Source organism: Vulpes lagopus, chromosome 23, assembly GCF_018345385.1.
Source record: "Vulpes lagopus strain Blue_001 chromosome 23, ASM1834538v1, whole genome shotgun sequence".
Classification (NCBI taxonomy): Eukaryota; Metazoa; Chordata; class Mammalia; order Carnivora; family Canidae; genus Vulpes; species Vulpes lagopus.
In genome coordinates, this window is record NC_054846.1 from 51,469,654 (window position 1) to 51,497,586 (window position 27,933).

At 35.8% G+C, this 27,933-nt stretch overlaps 1 protein-coding gene across 5 annotated transcripts in view; it reads right to left on the reverse strand.

Moving 5' to 3' along the window:
- Window positions 1-27,933, reverse strand: part of SPATA6 (spermatogenesis associated 6) — a 145,593-nt gene that overhangs the window by 80,921 nt on the left and 36,739 nt on the right. For 4 of the 5 annotated variants that reach the window (XM_041738804.1, XM_041738803.1, XM_041738807.1 and 1 more), the window contains 3 exons: window positions 13,399-13,440; window positions 12,216-12,340; window positions 3,954-4,034 (listed from right to left, as the gene is read on the reverse strand). In XM_041738804.1, the coding sequence (XP_041594738.1) occupies window positions 3,954-4,034; window positions 12,216-12,340; window positions 13,399-13,440 (248 nt within the window). The remainder of the gene's footprint in view (window positions 1-3,953; window positions 4,035-12,215; window positions 12,341-13,398; window positions 13,441-27,933) is intronic. The other variant, XM_041738805.1, reaches the window with a different exon arrangement.

Here is a 27,933-nt window from a genome sequence, read left to right on the forward strand (position 1 = left end):
CTTATGAAATCTTTATGGAGAAAATGATTAAAATAAGTTTCATTTATGCTGCTGTGATTACATGCACATGTACACTGTGAACATCTGAAAAACAGCTTTATACACATTTTCATGAAATGTATTATTTGGATTATACAAAGTGATTAGAATTTAAGATCTCCTCCAAACTAATACTTTATTATTCTGTGACCAATAGTCATATCATCTTAATTCTGATTCCATATTTTTATAAAAGTAAAAAGACATAAAAGACACATATAGATTTTAATGACTAGTACTCTACTAGTATAATTTATTAGCAGTCTAAAATTTAAAAAAACAAATGTTACATTTATAAACATTTTTATATTATTAGGGTAACATTTAGTCTCTGCCTTATAAGTACCTTAAAATTTAGATTACAATTACTCTTGACTCATTATCTAAAATTATAAGAGGGGATCCCTGGGTGGCGCAGCGGTTTGGCGCCTGCCTTTGGCCCAGGGCACGATCCTGGAGACCTGGGATCGAATCCCATATCAGGCTCCTGGTGCATGGAGCCTGCTTCTCCCTCCGCCTGTGTCTCTGCCTCTCTCTGTCTCTGTGACTATCATAAATAAGTAAAAATTAAAAAAAAATAATAATAAAATAAAATAAAATAAAATTATAAGGTTTCAGTATTAAAGAAAATGGGCAGTTGAGAATCTTTGTATTCCTAACTTTAATCATTTTAAAAACTACCAATCCTACCTCCCTGTTTGCTCAACCTCTCCTTCCCTACTCACTAAGGATATCTATTCTAAGTAAATAAAACATAAATGTGATATAGAAGGTAAAAGTCAAATATTTTTTGGAAGTAGATAAACAGGAAAAAATAATATTTTCCAATTGGAAAATAAGTCCACGAAATCATACAAACCTGCAGCATCAGATTATTTCCTCATTTTTCCTCTACAGCTGCGGATGTGTTCCCAGCCCTTCTCCCACCTTGTTCAAGACTTCAACCAGTAATTCAGAATTTTTCTACCTTATCACACTTCATCCATCTCTATGACATCACACTGATGCACAGAAGCAGGAATGTTAGCTCACCTTTGAGGTTTAACACATGTTCAAAGCAGTGAAACTTTCCAGAATCTTAGACTCAGCTTTAATTACCTTTTTCTACCTCATCTTAGATTTCATCATTATGCAGATCTATTTTATCTCAACTCTGAAAATCCCTTGCTGACCAAAACTATTTTTCCTCATTCTACTTCTTTTATTCTCACTCCATCTGCTACTTACCTTCCTCACCTTCTCAGTCTTTGGAGCTCTTTTGCTCAGACATTCATGCATTTTTAATATCTCTTACCTCCAGACCCAGATGAACACCATTATTGTCCATTTCAGCAATGCTGTAAAGTTCCTCCTCACTGATCTCTGATTATACCAAACCTAAAATAACTAACTTCATCTTCTTCATTGGAGTTTTTGAATGTTGAATACTACTAGAGTAAGTTATAAACTGTGGTATGTCAACTACAGATACATGCTAACTCTACTCAATCCTTAATGCAGCCTGATACTGCCCAGTAAAACTTAAAATAGTGGCTGTTACATGCTGTTAACATAGCATGTGACACAGACTTGAAAAGTCTTTTACTCCTTTTTGAAAACCTTCCTGCCTCCATGTGAATGAGTCAAAATTAGCCTACTAGACGATGACAGTCTTGTGGCCACTGCTGCAGCTAAAATCAAACCAATTATCTCCCAAACCAAAAATTCAGCCAACTGCCAGACATGAGTGAAGCCATACTAGATCATTCAGCCCTAGCCTCACCAGTTCAAACCAAAAGAAACCCCCAACCAATCCACAGAACTGTGAGAAATGTTTTATTTTAAGCCACTAAGTTAGTGTTGCTTTTTACACAGCAAAAACTACCCGATAGAGCATACAAAATAATAAAACTACTACTGATACTTAACCAATCTACCTTTACTAGATATAAAGTAGAAAACTAGTTTTCTTTCAGAAAATCACATTAATATGCTCAATTTTTTCAATCTATCCAATTGGTAACAAAACATCAATTTGAAAATTGTGTGTCAAAAGGAATAAAGATCATTATAAGTAATTGTGAACTTAAATAATTTTATAGTTTCTCTCATTCATTCCTCTTTTAAAAATCAAAATGGTTTGTCTTATTCTTATGTTTGAATCTGAAAATGCTGCTTTACAGCCATTAAAATTTTAATTGTAACTAATACTATTAAAAAAGCAGATGTATCACATTCTCAAATAAGGTCAAATAAGATGAAAATTCTGTCTGTTGACATTTAAAATTTTAATGTGTAAGTGTATACTCTGTTGTGCCAGATAATGTTTTCTATCTTGTTTTAAGTACTGTCTTCTCTCCTAATTATCTTTAAAAAAAGAAAGCTTAGTAATAGCTGTCATATTCATTAATTATATGCTATGTGCCAGACACATTACCTATTCTCCAATTTCATCTTTAAAGCAGAATTGTGAGGAACTTGAACCCAGATCTATCTGATTCTGAAGTATATTTTCTTAAACACTGACACCAAAACCTATCCTATTTTCTTACATCTGTTTAATAAAGAACAAATGACAAACACTGAAATAGCAAGTTAAAAAAAAAAAAAAGAAATGAGCCTTCTCAAAAGTTTATAGGGGAAAATGTTAGTTTAAGTCCAATGACGGGGGGGGGGGGGTAATTTAACATTTAGAAAGGACTCTTCCACTGAGCTATATACTTAGAGTACTTTTCTGTGCATATGCCATACTTCATACAAAAAAAAAAAAAAAAGACTTTTCTACCCAATCACCAGAAGGGCATACCCCAATGAGGAGAGAAAAATGTTGTCTGAGTCCAGGTAAAATATTTTTAACAATTTATAAATATGTACAGTGCATGTCTCAAAACAAGTCAGTAATACCTTTGCATTTGGCAAGGACAGGCTGTTAGATCTCTCATAGCTGCATTTCAGCTCTCATTTAAAAGATAAATAATTATAGACAAATTGGCATACTATGTATCTTGCTAAACAAAATAAGATATATAAGATATATCTTTTGATAATCTTATATAACCATGCTTTACCTTTCTTAGCTTATGTCTCAGTTACCATCCTCAGCAAATTTACTGTGAAACTGAGAATGCAGTAAATTAACTCTTCACTCTTTCCATCATAGGTCCAGTCCTGCCTTGTTTGGGTCCTCTGGGCTTTATATGGATACTGGCTCTTCATCACAGACTAGTCATTGTTACCTGATCATAATGCAACTAGATATAAGTGATGACTAGACATTATTAGATAACTTGTGGACAAGGCAGTAAGATAATCCTGGTGACTCAGTAAAAAGTTAACCAGAATGAAATATCAGGTCCAGATATCTCAGTTTACTAAAGACAGTTTTTACAAATATTGAAGGTACTTAGGTTGGAGTGTCCAAGGTTCCCTTGGTCTGACAGCATCAGTATGGCCACCAAACTGAGCAAGAGTCATTTAAGGAATTAGACTCACTCAAGAAACCACATTCATTTAACATCAATATCCCCACATGAGAATCTCTGGTCACATTTGCCAGAAGTTATCCTTTGAACTTCCTGCAGTCACCTGTAACTTCTATAAGATTTATAGAAGCCTCCAATCTAGTTCTCCGTGGGTCTTCTTGATCTCAACATCTTTCTGGAGGACAGATTTCTTTGCATTAAAAAAAAAAAAGCCCCATGAAGTCATAAAATAATAATATAATGGCACCATCTATCTATCATGTGTACCAAACTCTTCACTCTCATTTTTAAGATGCAACCAAACTGCTAAATATCTGATAATTGTTTTGCTTTCTAAAGATTGAGCTGAAAAAGTGAAAAGAGTTGCAGCCAAAATAAAAGAATAATTCTTGCCCAATGCCCATAAATATGAATAAGGTAAACTATTAAAAACTTTAAATAAATGATTTCAACCTGAGTGCGGCACTTCCTTGAACTTATCAGACATTCAGTAATCACTGAGGTTGTAGAAAATTCCAGCTTTGGAGCAATTCCCTAAGGGGAAAAAGGGTATTATTAGACATTTTGATTTTTAAAAAAATATAATTACTGTTGATAAAACTATGACCTGAAGTAACAAATATTTGTCAAGATATAGCTGCTTCATTTGTTAGTATGACTTTCTTATTAAAGATAAGACAACACAGTGATGCTAATAAATGTTAGCAAGAAGCAGTTTCATTGCTGATGATACGCTTATAAGTGATTACCTTTATGTAAAAATTAACATATTTTTTAATTTTCAAGTATTTCCCTGTCAAATTATTCTAATATTTTTAAACTATGATATAAAATTAAGGCGATAAATATATAAAAACACTTAATGGATTTGAGCTCTTATTAACACATACTTAACTACATAATCAAGAAATACTTTGGATAGTCTCCTCATTCCTAAGTCCAATGACAATGGGGGGGGGGTAATTTTATATTTAGAAAGGACTCTTCCACTGAGCTGTATAAAATTATAAAATTATAACTTCTAGGTATGCAGTCCTTGAAAACAGAAGAGAGGAAAGTCTACCAATTCCTCCAACATTTTTTCCTATAACATATAGGTTACACTCAGATCTATGAATGAAACTGGCTTCTATTTCTTGCAACATTTCAAACATCAGCTTGAACACTGTTTTGAAGTAAGTGGAGACAAATGGTAAAATTTAAAGGAACAGTCATGAAGTACCTGCCAAAATATTTGGAAGCACACAAACTGTACATTCAATGAAGCATTAAAAGATACTGTGTATGTCCAGTGCGACTTCATTTGAATATAGCAGCAGATGCTTGTCCTTTACAAACCCAGCCTTTGACCATTAGAGTTTCAAACATTACATTACAGGAAAGGTAAATATGAGTTGCCTAAGAACTAACTAAATGATTATTTTTATGCAAACATAACTTTTATTAATGATGCCCACTATGCCTACTTGTTTGTCATCTATTGCTTCACAACAGATTACTTAGCAGTTTAAAACAAGAGTAAACACCTATCTCACATAGTTTCTATGGGTCAGGAATCTGGCAGAGGCTGAACTGGGTGGTTCTGGCTTGAAATCTCTCATGAGATTGCCATTTGGGCTGCTGTCATCTGCAGTTTGCCTGGGGTTAGAGGATCTACTTCCTCAGAAGGCTCATTCACATAAATGTCAGCTCTTGCCTGGCTTTTATCAAAAGGACTCAGCTCCTCATGCCATAAATCTCTCCATAAGACTGCTTGAGTGTCCTCATGCCATGGCAGCTAGTTCTCCCAAAACAAAGCAATGGGGAAGCCACAACCGTTTTTATAACCTAGTCTCCTAAGCCTAGCACTGTCACCTATCACATACTATTTAGAGTCCTGAAGTACAGCCCACACTCAACGAGAAAGGAGTTAAGACTTCCTTTTCAGCTGAGAAATATCAAAAATTTTGTGGACATATCTTAAAACCACCACAGTCCACCCTCTGACCACAAGTTAACTTACACTCCTTTCATGTGTAAACTAAACTCATACCCTACAGAACAAAAACAAAAACAAAACCAAAAACAAAAACAAAAACAAACCCAAACAAAAAACAAAGAAAGAAAGAAAAGTCTCATCCTTTTCCAACTTCAGCTTGAAATCCAAGATGTTGGCATCTAAGTCAAATCCTTATTCAGCCTTCTCAGATGTTGTTCTTCATTTTTTTTTAAGATTTATGTGTTTATTCATGAGAGATACAGGGAGAGGCAGAGTCATAAGCAGAGAGAGAAGCAGGCTCCCTGTGGAAAGCCTGATGTGGGACTCAATCCCAGGACCCAGGACCACGCCCTGAGCCGAAGGCAGATGCTCAACCATTGAGCCACCCAGATGTGGTTCTTTAAGGATAGTTCCTAGAATACAGTTTCTCACAGTTAGAAGACTTATGAATCAAAGAGACAAGTTATCTGTCCCATACATTCCCAAAGTACACACATGTAGTAGGCACAGCATAATCACTCTAGATATTCTTGTTCAAAAAGGGAGGAAATGGGCAGCCCGGGGGGCTCAGCATCTTGGCCCCACCTTTGGCCCAGGGCGTGATCCTGCAGACTCGGGATCGAGTCCCACGTCGGGTTCCCTGCATGGAACCTGCTTCTCCCTCTGCCTGTGTCTCTGCCTCTCTCTCTGTGTCTCTCATGAATAAATAAATAAAATCTTTAAAAAAAAAAAAAGGAGGAATTAAGTCAAAAGGGAATCACTGGCCTATAGAAATTCTAGAATCTGTCCAGGAAAATATTAGAAGTTCCTTGATTAGAAGTTTAATCAAGAAATAACTATCCTCTGGGCTCCTCCCCCGGGGCTCTTGCTTCCAACCTTTGAATTATCATTCCTTTCCAAGGAGAGGCAGGCCGTGTTTAGAGCTGCACAGTGTTCTGAGTGTGAGTTCTGACACCAGAATTTTGGGGGTCCAAAGGCCTTTTCATTTTGTGAGGTCTCTCTCCATTTCAGACCAAGCTGGTGGTATTTCCACCAATGCAATGCTCTTAAAAAACACACTGGTTCTCATGTGAATCTTACTGAAGTTCATTCCAGTAGACACAAGCTGCAGCCTTTTCCACACACAGTTTCTGCTGAGACTCCCCTGAAGGATCTTTGAAAAACCAATGTTTATTTTCTGAGGCAACGTCTTAGATCTTTCTGAAATTTTAATGAAGAATTTTATAGTTACTACCCTTGGTTTTACCATCAGAACACAATTTTCCAAAAGTGCCTGGAATGATTTTTGCTCAGAAGTCATTCCTTAATTGTAGTTTTATTTGCCATTGGGAAAGGCTGGGAATCTTCGGAAACCATAAGTTCCAACTCCTTTTTGCTAAACAGCCTTTCCTTTTGCTCCTCTCTCTCTCCTCTCATATTTTGCTATAAAGCAGCAAGAGAAAACCAAGCAGACCCTCTAACTTTCTATTGGAAAGTCTCAAACATACAATCCATTTCATTGGATATTTCTCTACATCCCACATTACTGCAGGTGACTATATGGCCAAACCTCCTGTTATTACTGAACAAGGAATCCTTTCATCCCTAATTTCCAATAACATTCACCTTATTTTCCTGCAAATACACATCTGACAGTTTCTTCAAGACCTTCCAAGCTTTCACAAACATTCTAGCAAAACCTTTCCAGCATTTGCCCTCTCTATAGAGGTGCTTATTAAGTGTCTTCATGCATGGCAGTTGGCTTAGCCTAAAGTGAATGATACAAGAGTGAAAGCGAGGAGGAAGCCACAATACATTTAGTGACTCCAAAGTCTAATACTGTCACTTCACCACATTTTATCTGTTAGAGTTGCTAAGTATAGTGTGGAGAATCAGCTCTGCCTTTGGAAGAGAGAGTATCAAACCATTTGTGGACGTATTTTATAACTACCACAGCCTGAATTGCAACTTATCACCCCCATATGTTGCTGGTCACATTGTAAATACTCAATGTTTTAGCCACTATTTTCACTGAGCTTTCAAAACCAAATAAGTATCAGTTGAGATTCTCCAGGAAAAAGAACTAGTAGGATATATATTTATTTATTTATTTATTTATTTATTTATTTATTTATGGAAATATATATATATATATATATGGAAAGAGAGAGAGAGAGCACACACATGAGAGCGCAAGATTTATTTTAAGGATTTGGTTCATGCAATTGTTAGAGTGGCAAGTCCAAAATCCATAGGGCAATCCACAGGCTGGCAATGTAGACAGAAGTTGATATTGCAGTCTGGAGTGTGAAATTTGTAAGCATGATAGCAGGCTGAAAAATGAGGCAGTATTTCTACATTACAGCTTTGAAGCAGAATTCCTTATTGTTCAGGAAACCTCAATTTTTACTCTTCAGGCCTTCAACTAATTGGATGAGTTCAACCTACCTTGTCAATGGTAATCTCCTATACTTCAATTGAACTGTTTATAAATATTAATTACATCTACAAAATACTATCGCAGTAACATCTAGACTAGCGTTTGACCAAACAACTAGGCACCATAACCTAACCAAGTTGACATGTAAAATTAATCATCACTCCAACTCAAATGTCAGTTCCTCTATGAAGTCTAGAAGATGTAGTTTGTTCATTTAATTCCATCAAGTGGCATTTAAGTACCTACTCCATGCAAAGTACTGTGCTAAGAGTTAAATTCAAAGATGAGAAAGCCACATATTGTTTCTACAGAGTTCATAGTCTAAAGGGGATATTATCATCAGCACTGTCATGATTTCCCCAGCCATCAGCATATAATGCACATTTACTGAGTGTTCTCTCTGCCAGGTACTGCTATAACCATTTCTACAAGGCTTCATTAATCCACCCAGTAGCCCTGTGAGATCTTCATATTATAGTGCTTTGTTCAAGTTTAGTCGGTAGCCTATGAGAGTGCTAGGATTTAATCCCAGGTGTGACTTTATTTTTGCCAAAGCAATGGGTTCAGAAGAACAGCCCAAGACTCGGCCAGATGTTACAAGAATTGAGGAAAGGTGCATTGTCATCTGCCAGAACAACAAACTACTAATGGGAGTGTTTTTTCCACTCACATTTAAATACAACAATTGATATGATTGGATTTATATCTGCCGTTTTGCTGTTCAGTTTATAGAGGTACCATGTCTTTTGATTCTTCCATTCTTTCTAGGGCTCTCACCTGTGTATATATAGCTTTGTGGTCATCCAGTGAAACTATAAGGGTTCCACTCTGTTGATTACCTGTATATGGCTTGGAAAATATATTCAAAGATACAGCCTGGTCCGCAGTTTCCATGGAGTTTCACTTTTTGCTGGGCTTTCACAGTATCTTGTTGCTCAGCACTGTTTCAGAGTCAGCAAGGAATGGGTAGAGAGCTCATCTCTGCCCTTTTATTGCTCCCTTACTTAAGTGAACTTTTTGGCAAATGGGCTGCTCACTCTAATTGGAACTGCCATCGGCCTACAAAAGCTGTGGGGTTTCTTCATCCACTTACATCTGAATCCATCACATTTAGTTGGTGAAGACCTAATACCTATCCTTATGATTCTGACACCAATTCCAGTGTGTGGGTTTTCCAACACCAACCAAAGCAATTCTCGTGATATTTAACTCAGTTCTGACACTATCTACCTAGTAATAGCATCAGATCCCACAGCTGCTAAAGATCAGTCCCACAAGACTGTGCCCAGCCCTCTTCAGACACAATCACAAGTCTGGGTTGTCATCTGTGTTTCTGACCAATCAGGTATAATTTGGAGGTCCCTATGATCTCCTCCCCTGGTTCAATTAGGCTCACAGAACTCAGGAAAATAGTTGACTGTTTACTGATTTATTATAAAAGAATATGATAAAGGGGGATCCCTGGGTGGCACAGCGGTTTGGCGCCTGCCTTTGGCCCAGGGCGCGATCCTGGAGACCCGGGATCGAATCCCACATCGGGCTCCCGGTGCATGGAGCCTGCTTCTCCCTCTGCCTGTGTCTCTGCCTCTCTGTGTGTGTGTGTGTGTGACTATCATAAATAAAAAAAAAATTTTAAAAAAAAGAATATGATAAAGGATACAGATGAACATCCAGAGGAAGAGATTCACAGAGCAGAGTATGTGGGAAGAGACATAGAACAATGCCATCCCCAGGGACATCACTCTCCCAGGAGCTGCCTCCAAGAGTCCACCAACCTAAGGGCCTCTAAATACAGGCCCTTTGGGTTTTAATGGAGGTTTCATTACATAGGCACAATTGATTAAATCACTGGCCATTGATATTTTAAAGCAATCTCCAGACTTCACCTATCCTCCCTAGATGTCCAGGGACTGAAAGTTCCAACCATCTAATCACAGAGTTGTTCCCTCTGGCAACCAGTCCTCATCCTTAGGTTATGTAGTGGGGGTTTCAAAAAGTCACTTCATTAACATAACAAGAGATGGATTTATTGCTCCCCATCACGTAGAAAATTCCAAGGATTTTGGGAGCTCTGTGCCAGAACAAGGATAAAGACCATATATATACTTCTTGCTTTAAATCATAGTATTTCAGTCCTACTCTCCAAAATTGATTCTGACCCCTCTGGTAGCAGAGCTTCTGATTTTTCTGTCCAGCCCCAGGACTGGTGCAGTACAATTCTCACTGGCCTTGAAGGGTAGGGAAGTTGTCCCAGACTACAAGGTGACATACTGCCACCATTTTTATCCAAAGTTTTAGCCATTATGTAAGCATAAACACTTTTTTTTTTAATTCCAGCTAGTTAACATATTGTGTTATACTAATTTCAGGTATACAGTATTGTAATTCAACACTTCCTTATAATACCCGGAGCTTAATCTGTCTTAATTTCCAGGCAGTTTCTAGTGTCCTGAAACTTGTGATGATTTTGTCCAGTTTTGTACTTGTTTTGTATGGAGGGAGGAACTGCCAACCTCTTCATATCACCATTACCAGAAGTATTTTTGCCTTAGTAATCCAACATCTGAATGTATGAAAAAGTAATCCAAAGTAAATGAAGAAGATCCCTATATTAATGGTCCATATCCATACTTTTATGTTTTTACTGCCAATTTGGTATAATATAGCATTTTAAATTACTTTCAAAACACCATAATTTTAAAATCAGTTTTCTTCATTGCAGGCTTCCATGTATTTGCGGAAACACTCTGAAGGTTTTTATAATATAGAAGATGGCTAATGGACACTGATAATATCCCAAAGGGAGTATATTTTCATAGATTTGCTAGTTAGTTAACTTTTACACTTCTAGCAAGCTGAAGTCACTATTTCCCAGAATACAGAATATCATAAACCTAGACCTATAGGGAAAAGTATTTAATTTATCATATTGGCTCATATATCACCCCACTTTCCTTACTCAGACTACTTTAACATTTTATAAAAGTAGTAAAAAAAAAATGTCCAAATTATTTCAACCTAGACATCTTTTGCTTTTTTTCGCCTTTGAAATGGCAGGGTCTTCTCCACTTTCTCTAAGTGGAAGACATTTTCAGGGTTAAGTAGATTTTTAAATCACCCATCAAAAGTTGAAGGGAGTGGGGGAAAGGATGGAAGAGTTGGCTTTCACAATGTGGCATTCATTTTTAGGTAAATGAACATATTTCTATGACATGAACATACAACAATGAATCTATCCAAACTCCTACTAATGAACATTTAAATTATTTTGTTTTTTTTACTATTATGAACAATGCTATCAGTGAACATCCCTAGGAAGACTCTTAGTATACCAGAGAGAATATATCTCCACGATATATACCTAGAAGGCAACAGGCTACAAGAATCTTTGCCTTTACTAGATAATTCTGATTTGTGGTGAGGTTCCAATTTACATAGAATGGCAGCATGTAAGAGCTTCCATTTTTCACATTTCTCATATGGTCAGATTTTATTAAATTTTACCAATCATATGGCTATGAAAATAAAATCATAAGGTTGTTTTAATTTTGGATTTCCCGGGCAGCCCTGGTGGCGCAGCGGTTTAGCGCTGCCTACAGCCCGGGGTGTGATCCTGGAGACCAGGGATCAAGTCCCACGTCGGGCTTCCTGCATGGAGCCTGCTTCTCTCTCTGCCTGTGTCTCTGCCTCTTTTTCGCTCTCTCTGAATAAATAAATAAATAAATCTTAAAATAATAATAATAATAATAATAATAATAATAATAATAATAATTTTGGATTTCCCTATATGCTAATGAGACAGAGAGCACTGTTTCAAATGTTAATTAGTCATTCTTTTGAGAGAAAATAAAGAAAAGAGGAAAGGAGGTGGGAAGCAGAAGGAGAGGAGAAAAACCTGAAGGATATAAAGCAAATTAACGTTTGCTAATTCTGGATGAAAGATGCATGGATTTCATTCAAATTTCGGTATGCTTAAAGTCACAACATAATTTCATAAAACGAATTACATTTTGAATTTTTTTTTTTTTTAATTATGACAGTCACAGAGAGAGAGAGAGAGAGGCAGAGACACAGGCAGAGGGAGAAGCAGGCTCCATGCACCAGGAGCCTGATGTGGGATTCGATCCTGGGTCTCCAGGATCGTGCCCTGGGCCAAAGGCAGGCGCCAAACCGCTGCGCCACCCAGGGATCCCACGAATTACATTTTGAACCATGTTAAACTTTGAATTAGTTCTTCACATTTCATATTAAAGATTATGTGGTGGTTTTGACAATGATCCCACAACACAAATTGATTCAGAAAATAGTAAACACTTACTCGAAGGCCAGAAATCCTCCTCATGGTAACCTGGCGGTTTGAATCATGGTGTCCAGAAATTTGGTTTGGACCCGGGAACATGAAATCTCGTGTATTTTCATCATATGTAGACAGTGTTTCACCCACTACAAGAAAGATATCCTATGATTCAAATTATAACAAAATATTCTATTTAGAAACAAAATCATCAAGTACAATATTTATAGTGCCTGATGCCTTACTGAAATTTCTGCTTCAGGGTCATGTTTATTTTTTTTTCTAAGAAAGGAAAATTAAAAGAAAGTTATGTTAAATGGATTCCTTATTCAGAAATGTAGTACATATTACTTATTCTCCCTCTTTTATAGAAGGGAAATATTCATGTAAATTTTGTGAGTACCTATGCATACTCATGAAAAAAGTCCTTAAACATTAAGTTGGTATGACATTTACAAACCTAAAATGTAATTATCATCTCCATAAATTTTTTCTATCTTCCATTCTTTTCTAATCACCATTATAAGACATTAGAAAAAAGAAAAAAGAAATATAAGACATTAGGTTACAGGTTGGTAAAAATGTAGACATTTTCTAGATTTTGTGGTTACTCAAATTAGGTATATATGTAATATTCAAAATCTTTTAGGTTATTAATTTTCAGCAACATACAGCTCTCCATTCTATCTCCATCAAATAATTATTTGATTAAGATAGACTTCTCCTATAATTGCAGAGGTAAACAACAAAAATCAAGCTATCTATCCTCCATATTTTAATTTTAACTTTCCCTGCCCCAGAGATTTGTAATGTTTACTAAACAGGTAAGGTTTTATTCCACTCCCCCATTCCCAGTAATAGTCAACACACAAAAACAAAGACAATTACTTTATCCATAAAAAAATATAGTTTGAGAAAAATCACAGAGTCAACTTTTATGAATGTCACAAAATATGTAAGGAGGATAGCAGGTAATTTTCTACTTTCCATTCCTATTTATTCTATTTTAACACAAATGTTCAAATACTATTTATGTCCATCTTTATGTATTTATTATTTTCATCTATTGACGTCTTATACATAGTGGACCAATACTAGAAACTCAACATTGTTCTTAATTTGGGAAGGGGAAAATATGTATTTTTTAAAAGCATTCTTTGAAATGGGTTTGCACATCAATTACTTTATCAAGCTATTAATACAGTACCTGGTGGAACTAGTTGAATCAACTCAAACAATGCTGTATCATCTGAAAGTTTAAAGAAAAATTTCCTTAAGCAAATCGATAATAAAAATTAGTTACTTCATCATAAAAGTATCTAAAAGTCAAAGTAATTGCTGGGTAAACTACATATACATTTTTTTTTTGCCATTTACATATATGTTTGTATCTTAATATACTGTGTATACTTTTTGGTTGCTATGTCTCTTAGGGCATTATTAATCAATAGCAGAGATTGTACCTTCAATCTCTGGAGTTTGTTTTTTGTTTGTTTTTTTTTTTTAAAGTTATCATTTTAGAGAAGTTTTAGGTTTATAACAAAATTGATAAGAAAATACAAAGATTTCCCATATATCCTTATCCCCACACATGCATAGCCTCCCCACTATCAACAGCAATCACAAGAATGGCACTTTTTTTTTTTTTTTACCAAGGATGAACCCCCATAGTCACATCCTAATCAACCTACATCCCTAGTTTACCTTGGGGTTCACTTTTGGTGATGTATGCTCTGTGGATATGGACAAATAAATGTATAATGACATATTCCATCACCATAGTATCATTCATAGTGTTTTCACTTCCCTGATTTTCCTCTATGCTCTTCCTATTCATCTCTCTCCTCCACTTCAATTTGCTTCCATAAGCAACCACTGATCTTTTTACTGTCTCCATAGCTTTGCATTTTCCAGAATGTCATATTAGAATCATACACTAATTCAGGTTTTTCACATTGGCTTCTTTCACTTTGTAACATGCATTTAAGTGTCCTTCGTGTTGTTCATGGCCTGATAGCTCATTTCTTGTAACTGCTGAATACTATTCCCTGTCTGGATTCATTCACTTTATTTATCCATTCACCTACTATAGGCATATTGGTTGCTTCCAAGTTTTGGTAGTTCTAAACCTGCTATAAACAACCCTGTGCAGGTTTTTATGTGAACATAAGCTTTCCACTTCTTTGGGTAAATACCAAGAAGGCTAATTGCTGGATTATATGTTAAGAATATGTTTAGTTTTGTAATAAACTGCCAGACTGTCTTCTAAATTGCTGTTCTATTATGCATTCCCATTAGCAATATATAAGAAGAGCTCTTGTTGCTCAATATCCTCACCAACATTTGCAGCTGTCAGTGTTTTGGATTTTGGCCCTTCTAGGAGTGTGGTGGCATCTAGTTTTAACTTGAATTTCCCCAAAGACATACTGTGTGGAGAATCTTTTCATATGCTTTTTGCCATCTTTATAAGTTCTTTTGATGAATATCTGTTAAGGTCTTTGGCCCATTTTAAAAATAATGTTGTTTGTTATTTTATTATTGAATTTAAAAGTACTTTGTATATTTTGGATAAATATCCTTTATCAATATTTTATAGATATTTTCTCCCAATATGTGGTTTATCTTCTAATTCTCTTGATACTGTCTTTCACAGAGTAGAAAATTTTAATTTAAATGAAGTTCAGTTTAGCATTTACTTCTTTCATGGATGATGTCTTTGCTGTCGCATCTAAAAAGGTATCATTGGGCAGCCTGGGTGGCTCAGCGGTTTAGCATCGCCTTTGGCCCGGGGCATGATCCTGGAGACCCAGGATTGGGATAGAGTCCCAGATCAGGCTCCCTGCATGGAGCCTGCTTCTCCCTCTGCCTGTGTCTCTGCCTCTCTCTCTCTCTCTGTATTCTGAGTAAATAAATAAAATCTTAAAGATATACATAAAAATAAAAAGGTATCATTGTACTCAGGGTCATCTATGTTTCTTCTTATTTTATTTCCAAACAGTTTTATGGTTTAGAAATAAAAGTTATGGCACAGTTATGCCTATGATCCATTTTGAGTTAATTTTTTGAAGGGTGTATGGTCTGTATCTAGATTCTTTTTTTTTTTTTTCACATTTGGTTGTCTAAATTTTCTGGCACCATTTTTTGAAAAAACTCTAACTTTGTTCCACTGTATTGCCTTGCTCCTTTGTCGAAGTCAGTTGATTATATTTATGAGAGTCTATTTCTGGGCTCTCTGTATATCTTTATAAATATAAATTATGTCTTATTTCTTAAGCGGAGCTGTGAGGACAGCTGGGATATCATAAAACTCCTATACTTTTAATATGTTTGAAATATTTTATAATACACTTACAAAAATAAGAATAAAAGATGAAATGCATCTTGTTTCCCCTTCTAGGACTCAAGAAAAAGGCACAATCATTTAAACCAATATTTGTATGTCTAATATATGAAGAAATATTTAGTATTTCTTTTTTTTTGTTTTTTTTATATATTTAGTATTTCTTATAGATTATAATTTATAATAAGAAAAAAAATGCTATAGCCCTTTTCCTCAAGAACTTTACACTCCATTGAGAACATAGACATCACAGGAAATAAACACACAAATAAATTATAACTACAAACTACAGGTGCAATGAAGGCACAGCAGGTAGTGCTATAAAAAACTATACTAACAAGACCTAATCTAAGCAGGGAATTAGAGAAGCCTAAGGAAGAGCTCTTTAGGATCTGATCTATAGCTGGGGCAGTAGAGTTTTTTTTTCAAGCAGAAGGAATGGGATATACAAAGGCCCTAAATAGAACACAGCAAAGTAATCTGAGAGATTAGGTGTTTTTGAAAACAACCGCTCTGCAAAAATCAACTTGAAAAGGTAAACAATGAAAGCAGGAGAGACATAACAAAGTAGTAAAAAAAATTATAAGTCTGAAACTCAGTATAAGAAGGAAATACAGAGAAAAAGCCTGGCATTTGAGGCTGCTTTTCTTTTTGGAATCTGACAATCTTGAAAGAGGTAGCCTAGGGACTAAGAAGCTGAACAGAGCTTTTGATAAATTCATGAAATAAAGGACCAAAAATTGGAGTATCATGGCCTTGGAGAGAGATGGGAGGGGACGTCTGCTGGTTAAGAGACAATGGCCTGGGATCCCTGGGTGGCGCAGCGGTTTGGCGCCTGCCTTTGGCCCAGGGCGCGATCCTGGAGACCCGGGATCGAATCCCACATCGGTCTCCCAGCTCATGGAGCCTGCTTCTCCCTCTGCCTGTGTCTCTGCCTCTCTCTCTCTGTGTGACTATCATTCATAAATAAATAAATAAATAAATAAATAAATAAATAAATAAATAAATAAGACTGCCAGTCTTTAAAAAAAGAGAGAGAGAGAGAGAGACAATGGCCTGATAAACTGGCTAGGCTTTAAGACTGGATCTTGAAAAGATAAACTATAAAAGAGTAAAGTAAAAATGGATAGCCAATGCTATATAATGAATGTTTGAATTCCTTCCAAAATTCATATGTTGAAATCTTAACTCCCAATGTGATATTTGGAGTTGAGGCCTTTGGGAGGGAAGTAGGGCAAACCCCTCAGAATGAGATTAGTACCATTATAAAAGAGACGCCGGAGAGCTTCCTTGCTCCTGTCATAAGAGGACATTGACAGAGATGACTATCTATTAACAGAAAGGGAACCCTCACCAAAACACTAAATCTGCTCACCTTGATCTGAGACTTCTCAGCCTCCAGAACTGTAAGAAATAAACTTTTATAGTTTGTAAGCCACTTAGTCTACGGTATTTTGTTATAGCAACCCAAATGAACTAAAACAGCCAACTAGGAACTAAGGGCTAAATTTGAATCATCCCAAATACTGTCTGAATTAAAGTGATCCTGAATTGCTGGTAGCCCCTAGAAATCTGCTAAAACAATCACAAACTTTTTCTAAAAGAAAATATCATCATCTGAGTTTTCAAATTATTTCAAAAACTTTTACATTGAAAGTTTGACAATCAATGAAAACTGACCAAGTACACATGAAAAATGAAAACTGAGATAAAAAAATAAGAGAAATAAGACAATAAAAACAGGGAAACAGGAGATCCAGAAAACTTAGTTATCAGACTGGGACTTAAAATATGCCTAACAGGTTCAACAAAATAAAACACAAAGTTGAGAATGTTAGAATGAGAAACTATCATAAAGAACCAAAGGGAAAAATTTTAACTGAAAAGTAAAATAGCAACAACAACAACAAAAAACCCATAACAGGTAGATTTATCAGCAGATTATAAATGACTCTGGAGAGATCTATGGAATTAGAAGACAAAAGTAAACATTTTGAGAAAAGCACAGAAAGCCAAAAGGATAGAGAACATAAAAAAGAGGAAAAAAAAGATACAGGAAAAGGTGCACTAACAATGTGTAATTGGATTTGCAAAAGGAAAGAACAGAAAAGGACAAAAGCAATTATTTAAAAGATTAATGCCTGAGAATTTTTTTGAAGAAGATGATCAAGATACAAACATCAAGCAGAATATATTTTAAAATATACACACACATACATATATACAGAGTTGGGCACATCCAAGTAAATCTACAGGGAAAAAAAGCGTAAGAGAAGATGTTAAAAGAAGCCAGTGGAAAATGATAGACTACCTTTAAAACTATTTTTTTAAATTTTTTATTTATTTATGATAGTCATACAGAGAGAGAGAGAGAGGCAGAGACACAGGCAGAGGGAGAAGCAGGCTCCATGCACCGGGAGCCCGATGTGGGATTCGATCCCGGGTCTCCAGGATCGCGCCCTGGGCCAAAGGCAGGCGCCAAACCGCTGCGCCACCCAGGGATCCCGATAGACTACCTTTAATGAAATAAAAGAATGAAATTGATAGAGGATTTCTCAACAGAAAGTGAGGAAATAAGAAGACAATAGGATAGCATAATCCCAATAGGATATAGAAAGCAATAACCCCAAGTTCAGCAAAAAAATATCCTTCAAAAATTAAGACAAAATAAGGACATTTTCAAATAAATAAAAAAATCAAGATAATTTATCGCCAAAAGACCACTGAGAAAGGAACTGTGAAAGAAATTTCTTCAGAAAAAAGCAATAAACTGAGAAAGAAGCTCAAAAATGAAAGGAAATAAAGAACAACCAAAAAGGTAAAATATGGCTATAAAGTGAAACGATGATGCTGATAGAAGAACAGTAAAATTCTGTGTAGTTTAACAGCATACTAACTTAAAACACAGGACAAAAAAAACAACAACACATAAAATATAGAAGGGATATAAATGAAGTCAAGCATTTGTAAGCTTCTCCACGTCCTAAAAAAGGTAAAAATAAAAATACATCTATTAGAGGTAAGTGAAGCCTGCCTTCTGTCATGACTCTGGTAACCACTAAAAAAACCAAAACGGCAAAGAACATGCACCTCCAGGTTCATTAAGGAGTAGAAATGAAAGAGCAAAAAATAGAAGAAAAAAGAACACTAATATTCAACAATCAGAACAAATAAAAAGTAAATAGTGGGATGGTAAATTTAAACCTATTATATCAGTAAATACATTTTTTTACTTAGACTTTTTGAGATCAGGATTCACATGCAGGAAGAAGCAAGATGGGGAGATTGCATATATTTTTTACCCATCTTCTCCCAATGCAAAAATATACCATAGTCCCCCCTTAGCCATACGGGGGACATGTTCCAAGACCCAGTAGGTACCTATAATCATGGATACCACTGATCCCTGTATTTACTATGTTTTTTCCTATACCTATGATAAAGTTTAATTTATAAATTAGGTGTAGAAAAAGATTAATAATAAAATAGAAAAACTATAACAATATACTTAAAGTTATATGAATGTGGCCTTTCTCCCTCTCTCAAAATATCTTATTGTACTGTATTCATCCTTCTTCTTGAGATGGTGTGAGATGATGTGAGGTGATAAAATTAAATGAGATGAACAACTGTTAGGCTACTATTGAAGTGAAGTGAATGATAGTGTTAGGCAGAAGAAGGATCATCTGCTACTAGACTGTAGGTAACTGAAACCATGGAAACAATACCCCATATAAGAGGGGACTTCCTATAGTAAAATATATCACAACTTCCATGACACTGATACAATCTACTGGTTTTATTTAGATTCCTCCAGCTTTACCTGTACTCATTTCTGTGAGTGTGTATGTGTCCATATTTAGTTCTATACACTTCTATCATACGTGCAGGTTTGTTTATTCACCACCACAGTCAAGATACAGAAGGAGTGCATCACATGATGTCTTATGTCAAGATTGTAGCCACACCTTCCTCCCTACCCAAACCTATCTCTAACCCCTAATAACTACTCACCCATTTCTGGTTTCTATGATTATAACATACATTACAAGAAAAAGTCTAAATCAACCAGTTAAAAGACAAATTGAATTTTTATTTATTTATTTATTTTTTTATGATAGTCACAGAGAGAGAGAGAGAGAGGCAGAGACACAGGCAGAGGGAGAAGCAGGCTCCATGCACCGGGAGCCCGATGTGGGATTCGATCCCGGGTCTCCAGGATCGCGCCCTGGGCCAAAGACAGGCACCAAACCGCTGCGCCACCCAGGGATCCCGACAAATTGAATTTTTAAAGAAAGAAAACTCTTTTCAAATCTGCTTATAAGACATACATGTAAAATATAAGGATATATAAAGATAGAAAGCAAAAAACATAAACAAAGATGTAGCATATGAAAACTAAAAAAACTACTGGCTTGGCTGCACTATTAAAGAGAAATAAATCTTCAAAGAAAAGCATCAAGATAATAAAAGTTTCAATGCACCATCTGAGGAATGCATGGTAACACTGGTTAAGAGAAAAGAGAGAACACACAAATTACTAATATGAGGAACAAAAAGAGAGAGAGGTATTTAAAAATTCTAACAAGACATTAGGAATACATTCATGTTACTAAATTGAAGGTACCTGATCTGAATCATAATTCAAACAAAAATGATTAAACAATTATAGTATAATTGGGGAAATGTGAACTGAGTGGATATTTGATGATAATAAGAAATTGGTATTTTTTGGTGTGATGTAATATTCCTTTATTTTAGATATCCATATCTGGTCCAATCTTGACATTTAGTTCAAAATAATCTGATTTACTTAAAAAAAAGCAAAATTCCATCAAAAGAAAACTTAAAACCTATACAGACATAGAAAAAACTAAATGGTTTCTATATATAAAAACCATATATATATATATGTATATGTATACACATATGCATGTGTGTAGATCACAATCTGTTATTTAAAATCTAACAACAACAACAGCAATAACAAAATAATAAGCCAGTGACTTCACTTTCAAACTTCTAAGGAAGAAATTAGTGTCAATTATGCATACTCCTTCAAGGACCATAAAAGAGAGAACACTTCTCAATTTGCTTTATAAGCCCAGCAAAACCTTGATACCAAAACTTGATAAAAAAAAATAATAATAACAGGCTATCTACCCAAACCCTACATTTCAGATATTGGTATCTATAAATAAAAGCAGATGATGTCTGAGATTTACTTCAAAATAATATAAAATAAAAAGTAATGTTCTAAAAAACATGACTTACTTCAAAATATTCTAAAAGAAGGGGGAGATAGAAATAAAACAACATTAGTCATGAGCTGATTACTACTGAACTGAGTGATAGGTCAGGGGTGTTCATTACTCTCTTTTGTCTACTTGTGTATATTTACTAAATTTTCTCTTAATAAAAAGTTTTTTAAAAAATACTTTTTTAAAAAGTATATTTGATTAAAGAAAGTTGTGTGCTCTAAAAACATCACTGTGAAAACTCCCATTACACTGTTTTGCTTCTGCTTTTTCCATCAAATCTACAGAAATTATGCAATGAAACTGTTCACCCATAAAAAAAGAAGAAATCCTACCATTTGGAATGACATGAATAGAGACTGAAGGCATTATGCCAAGTTAAATAAGTCAGACAGAGAAAGATAAATACTATGTAATCTCACTTATATATGGAATTAAGAAAAACCAAAACAAAAAAACACCACCAAACTCACAGAAAAAGAGATCATATCTGTGGTTAACAGAAACAGGTGGTAGAGGAAAGAGAAATTGGAAGGAAGGTGGTCAAAAAGTAGAAATTTCCATGGGGATGTGATGTACAAATGATGACTATTACCACTGCTGTATGACATGCAAGGATACTGTTGAGAGAATAAATCCTAGGAGTTCTCATCACAAGAGAAATTTTCTGTCCTTTTCTTTATATTGTATCTATATGAAAGATGGATGCTAACAAAACCTACCATGGTAGGGACACCTGGGTGGTGCAATTGGTTAAGTAGCCAACCCTTGGTTTTCCTTAGTTGGTGATCTCAGGGACGTTGGATCAAAGCCCCTCCCATTCTGAGCTAAGCACAGTGTCTGCTTAAGATTCTTCCCCCACCTCCCTCTGCCCCTCTCCACCATGCACTTGTGCACACACACACACTGTCTCTCTAAAATAAATAAAGAAATAAACCTATCCTGGCAATCATTTCACAATATATGTAAGCCAAACCATCATACTGTATACCTTAAACTAACACAATGACATATGCCAATTATTTTCCAACAAAACTGGAAAAAAAACACTATTTTTTAGAAGAGGATTCTTACCAAGAAGATAGCACATCTTATGCCATCTCATTTTATCAACTGTTCATCCTCTTTCTTATTACAGTCTCTAAACCTCAAAGTCCCTCCCACTTTTCACTGAGGATGAAATAGGCTTACATTCCCTTCAAACACAGAACTTTGTCATAATTTTGAGCAATATCAACTTCCATGTGAATTCCTCATACAACAGTTCTTGGATCTCCTCAAATTCAGTACACTTATGCAAAGATTCTGATTATTTATTTACATGTCTGATTCTTTTACTAAAATGGGGCTATATTTTATTTATTTCTGAATTCCCTATATTCTCGCATAGTGACAGAGTCTGCACAGGCAAACAAAAAGCTAAAAAAAAAAAATTCAGTTCTTATCATAAACCAGTGGATAAGCAACTTTTGCTTAAGAAGACTTTTCTATTAGCTTTTGAATCACATTCTGTGAATACACCAGGCTGTTTGTCATCCCATTACCAATAGATGGAAGAAGAGAAAAGGATTAATGCTAAACACAGTACTGAAATAAGAGTGAGGCTTTTAAGAAACTTGATTACACTTAAAATAATTTAGTACTTGACCACCAATACTGCCACAAAAACAGACATATAGATCAATGGAACAGAATAGAAAATCCAGAAATGGGCCCTCAACTCTATGGCCAACTAATATTCGACAAAGCAGGAAAGACTATCCACTGGAAAAAGGACATTCTCTTCAACAAATGGTGCTGGGAAAATTGGACAGCCACATGCAGAAAAAGAAACTAGACCATTCTCTTACACCAGACACAAAGATAAACTCAAAATGGATGAAAGATATAAACGTGAGACAAGAATCCATCAAAATCCTAGAAGAGAACACAGGCAACACCCTTTTGAAACTTGGCCACAGCAACTTCTTGCAAGATACATCTATGAAGGCAAGGGAAACAAAGCAAAAATGAATTATTGGGACTTCATCAAGATAAAAAGCTTCTGCACAGCCAAAGAAACAGTCCACAAAACTAAAAGACAACCTACAGAATGCGAGAAGATATTTGCAAATGACATATCAGATAAAGGGCTAGTATCCAAGATCTATAAAGAACTTATTAAACTCAACACCAAAGAAACAAACAATCCAATCATGAAATGGGCAAAAGACATGAAGAGAAATCTCACAGAGGAAAACATAGACATGGCCAATAAGCACATGAGAAAATGCTCCACACCACTTGCCATCAGAGAAATACAAATCAAAACCACAATGAGATACCACTTCACACCAGTGAGAATGGGGAAAATTAACAAGGCAGGAAACCACAAATGTTGGAGAGGATGCGGAGAAAGGGGAACCCTCTTGCACTGTTGGTGGGAATGTGAACTGGTGCAGCCACTCTGGAAAACTGTGTGGAGGTTCCTCAAAGAGTTAAAAATAGACCTGCCCTATGACCCAGCAACTGCACTGCTGGGGATTTACCCCAAAGATACAGATGCAATGAAACACCAGAATACTTGCACCCCAATGTTCATAGCAGCAAAGTCCACAATAGCCAAACTGTGGAAGGGGCCTCGGTGTCCATTGAAAGACGAATGGATAAAGATGATGTGGTCTATGTATACAATGGAATATTACTCAGCCATTAGAAATGACAAATACCCACCATTTGCTTCAATGTGGATGGAACTGGAGGGTATTATGCTGAGTGAAGTAAGTCAATCAGAGAAGGATAAACATTATATGGTCTCATTCATTTAGGGAATATAAGAAATAGTGAAAGGGAATAAAGGGGAGAGAAAATGAATGGGAAATATCAGTGAGGGAGACAGAACACGAGAGACTCCTAAGTCTGGGAAACGAACAAGGGGTAGTAGAAAGGGAGGTGGGCGGGGGGTTGGGGTGACTGGGTGATGGGCACTGAGGGGAGTACATGATGGGATGGGCACTGGGTGTTATGCCATATTCGGCATATTGAACTCCAATAAAAAATATATACCGAAAAAAAAATGAAAAAAAAAACCTAAAAAAAAAAAATACTTGCCCACCAAGAAATGCCCTGTCTTCTACAAAATAAAATGAAATTTTGTTAGAAATCAAATACATTAAACAAGCCTAGAATAAGCTCAGTGTCTTAATTTCCTATAGATACCAACACTATATTTTCCTGAGGTCATTTATTCTACAACCTCAACTGCTAGAAAAACATGATTACAAACCAGAAAATACATCTTTTAAAAAAAAAGATATGGGTAGTCCAGTAACAGTATTATTTACTACCATCTAGAGGATTCTTGTTTGCCAGGACTGAGCTCCAATGAGCTCACAAATCTTCAAAACAACCTGAATAAGCCAGTGTTCCTCTTACAGATAAGACACAGAGCCTAAAGGTTAAGGTTTCCAAAGATCTTAAGTTCCTGAGCTGAGATTTGAGCTCAGCTCTAACTATCTTCAAAGCCTGTGCTGTTTTCATTAACAGCCTACTGGAACTAGAAAGTTGAGATTTACAAAATAAATGTTAGGTGAGGAAGTTGTATTTTGAATGAGGAGTAAAATAAAGAATAGGACAGTAGCTAGATGGGGATGAGGATGAATTCAGGGAATATTTCTTTCTAAGATTGGAATATATAGTATGTTTATACAGGGTAAGGGTTCACAACAAGAAAGAAGTTGAAGATACAGGAGGAATAAAAAAAAACTAATGACCAAAGGGCACCTGGGTGGCCCAGTGAGTTAAGCGCTGACTCTTGGTTTCAGCTCAGGCTGTGATCTTAGGGTTGTAAGATTGAGCCCTAAGACAGGTTCTACACTCAGCATGGAGTCTGCCTGAGTTTCTCTCACCCTCTCCATTTTCCCCATCCCCCGTCTGCTCACATGTGCTTGTCTGTGCACTCTCTCTTTAATAAATAAATAAATCTTCAAAAAAAAAAAAAAAACCTAATGACCAAGATATTAGAGATGGCATAAGGAGATAGTTAAAGGGGACAAGTAGACAGAAAAATCTTGAGCAGAATAAAGAAACTCTGTTCTAATACCAGGATAAATTAGATTAAAAGAGGTAATAATATAAGTGACTTTTAGGACAAGATTCCAGTAGATGAAGGTGGATCACTACTATAGCCTCAATTTTGGTTGGCAAAGTAGGAAGTAGAGTCATCTGTTCATCTGAAGAAGCTTAGAGTTTAAACAAGAGACATCTGATAGGAGAAATGAATATCCTTAGAATATCCTATAAGAGAAATTAGACAAGTAAAGACTGAAAGGTAGCACTGAGAAGCAACTTATGTTGCCACCAATCTGAAGGTCATGAGACTCAATCAGCAACACCAAACTCACCTAGAATAAAAGCCAGGAAGGCAAGTGGTAGGTAGCTATGACCCAGGAATATACATTTGTTAAGAATCTCCTCTATATCAGCCTTGATGTGATATCTGGCATAATGAAATAAAATAAGATAAAGTTTCAAATGTTGTAGCCAACACAAAGAGAACATAACTTTTTAAGCAGCCATGCCATGTTTTTATTTGATCCCTATGTAGATGCCCAGGGAAAACATCAGTAAATTCTAAGAAGCAGTAGTATTAGAGGCCATGTGCTCTGATTACAAAGCAAATTAACAATATTTTAATATATATTTAAATGAATCATGAATAAATATTTTAAACAGACTCAAAAGACATCAGACTCAGTATGAAAGTTCAGCAAAATGACTGGAAATGAAATAAATATCTTTTTGATCACTTTTCTATATAACAACCACACACACACACACACACACACACAAAGGAAAGGAAAAAAGAAAAGAAAATTGGTGAAGAGCTTTATTCTCCAAAGCCACAGAATATATAACAGAAATAAACATAAGAACTACATGGCAAGCACACACAAACACACACATGTGTGTGCCCATACATACTCCAAAACCTTAGTAATAGATAGAAAGAAAAATAATTTAAATAAGTCAATAAACACTGGGGACACCTGAATGGCTCAGTGGTTGAGCATCTGCCGCCGGCTCAGGTCATGGTTCCAGAGTCCTGGGATCAAGTCTCGCATCAGGCTCCCTTCAGGGAGCCTACTTCTCCCTCTGCCTATGTCTCTGCCTCTATCTGTGTCTCTCATGAATAAATAAATAAAATCTTTTTTTTAAAAAAAAGTCAATAAACATTACATATCTAAATGGGAAGAATGAATAAAGTAAAAATGCCAATTCTTCCAAAGTATAATTAAAATTCAAAGAGATTTATCTTAAACCTTGAAACATGTTTCTAAGTTCATCTATAAAACTAAACATGTGTGAGTAGGAATGTATCAAATGAAGCTACAGATTACAGAAAGCTGTAATAACTAACCATGCAATCTCAACCAAATAATAGATACTCATAATAGACATAATGGAGGGAAAAAGGAATTGGAGAGTGCACAGAGACAGCATGAGAGTAGAAAGGATATAATGGGGAACAGATTTCTGCTTCTGATAATGGCAACTTATACAAAGCAGACCAATCATCCTGCTAAGAAGATTAAAAAAATCTGGTCAAATTATTTTTAAAAATCTACTTGAAGGCACAGAGAAACAAATAAAGCATTAAAGAATTACAAGACCAAAATCCTAGAGAAAAAGAAAAAGCCAGAAGGATGAGCCAGACATTGGAATTGTTTTCTCTCTAAGGGCATCTGCTAATTCCAGAAAAGACAAATGAAAGATTGATAAATTTAGCTGAGATCTTGATGGTCTCATAGACCTAAAAGCAAAATATGACTGCAGAGCCTACCAACATGGAGAGATTTTCATAAATTCTCCATACCTTAGCCCCTGAAAGGTCCAGGAATAAAGATGAACTAGAAATAACCTGGCTTCTAAAGGCCTAACTCTGTGACATCAGACAGATATGATTAAGGACTGCTCATGCTCCCAGCAGCCTAGAATAGGCAAATAAAAGCAAACAGAACCTATCTGGAGAGAAAGAGCACAATGTCATGGCCTCAGTTGTTTCTATAATTGTTCACATACAATGTCCAGTACCCCAAACAACAAGGAATAGTTACAGTTATTTTTAGGAAACTGTTAAAGTGCTATTAACTAAAGCTAATCATATACCTACTCTATGACCCAGAAGTTCTACTCATAAGAATATACCAAGAAAACTGAGTATATACTAACAAAATATTTATAAAAATATCCATAGTAGTTTTATTCATAATAATCCAAGACTAAAAACAATGCTCATCAACAGAAAAATGAATCAATTATATTCATACAGTGGAATACCAAAGAGCAATAAAAGAAATAGTTTACTGAAACACAATAACATTGATGATTCTCATGGACATGAGCCACAAGCAAAGGAATACATATACTTTTTTTTTTAAGATTTTATGTATTCATTTGACGGAGAAAGAAAGAGAGAGAGAACACAAGTACAGGGAGCAGAAGAGGGAGAAGCAGACTCCCCACTGAGCAGAGAGCCTGATCCAGGGCTCCATCCCCAGTACCCTGGGATCATGACCCAAGCCAAAGGCAGATGTTTAACACACCAAGCCACCCAGGTGCTCTCAAAGGAATGCATATTCTATGATTTAATTTATTTGAAGGTCAAGAATAGACAAAAATAATCAATATTGATAAAAGTCAGAATAGTGATTATCTTGAGGGACTGACTGGTAGAGGCACAAGGAAACCTTTTTGGGCAATAGAAATACCCTATGTCGGGATCCCTGGGTGGCGCAGCGGTTTAGCGCCTGCCTTTGGCCCAGGGCATGATCCTGGAGACCCGGGATCAAATCCCACGTCGGGCTCCCAGTGCATGGAGCCTGCTTCTCCCTCTGCCTATGTCTCTGCCTCTGTGTGTGTGTGTGTGTGTGTGTGTGTGTGTGTGTGTGTGACTATCATAAATACATAAAAATTAAAAAAAAAAAAGAAATACCCTATGTCTTGGTAAATGATGATTATATACAAATGTGACTAATCACTGATGAGTCCACAGGGTTAAAATTAGTACATGTTAGATACTTGATACAAAGTATAGCTAAGACAATTTTCAAAAATTATAAACCTGAGGGTTCAAATGACCAGATATGAAAACTGAAACCACAGT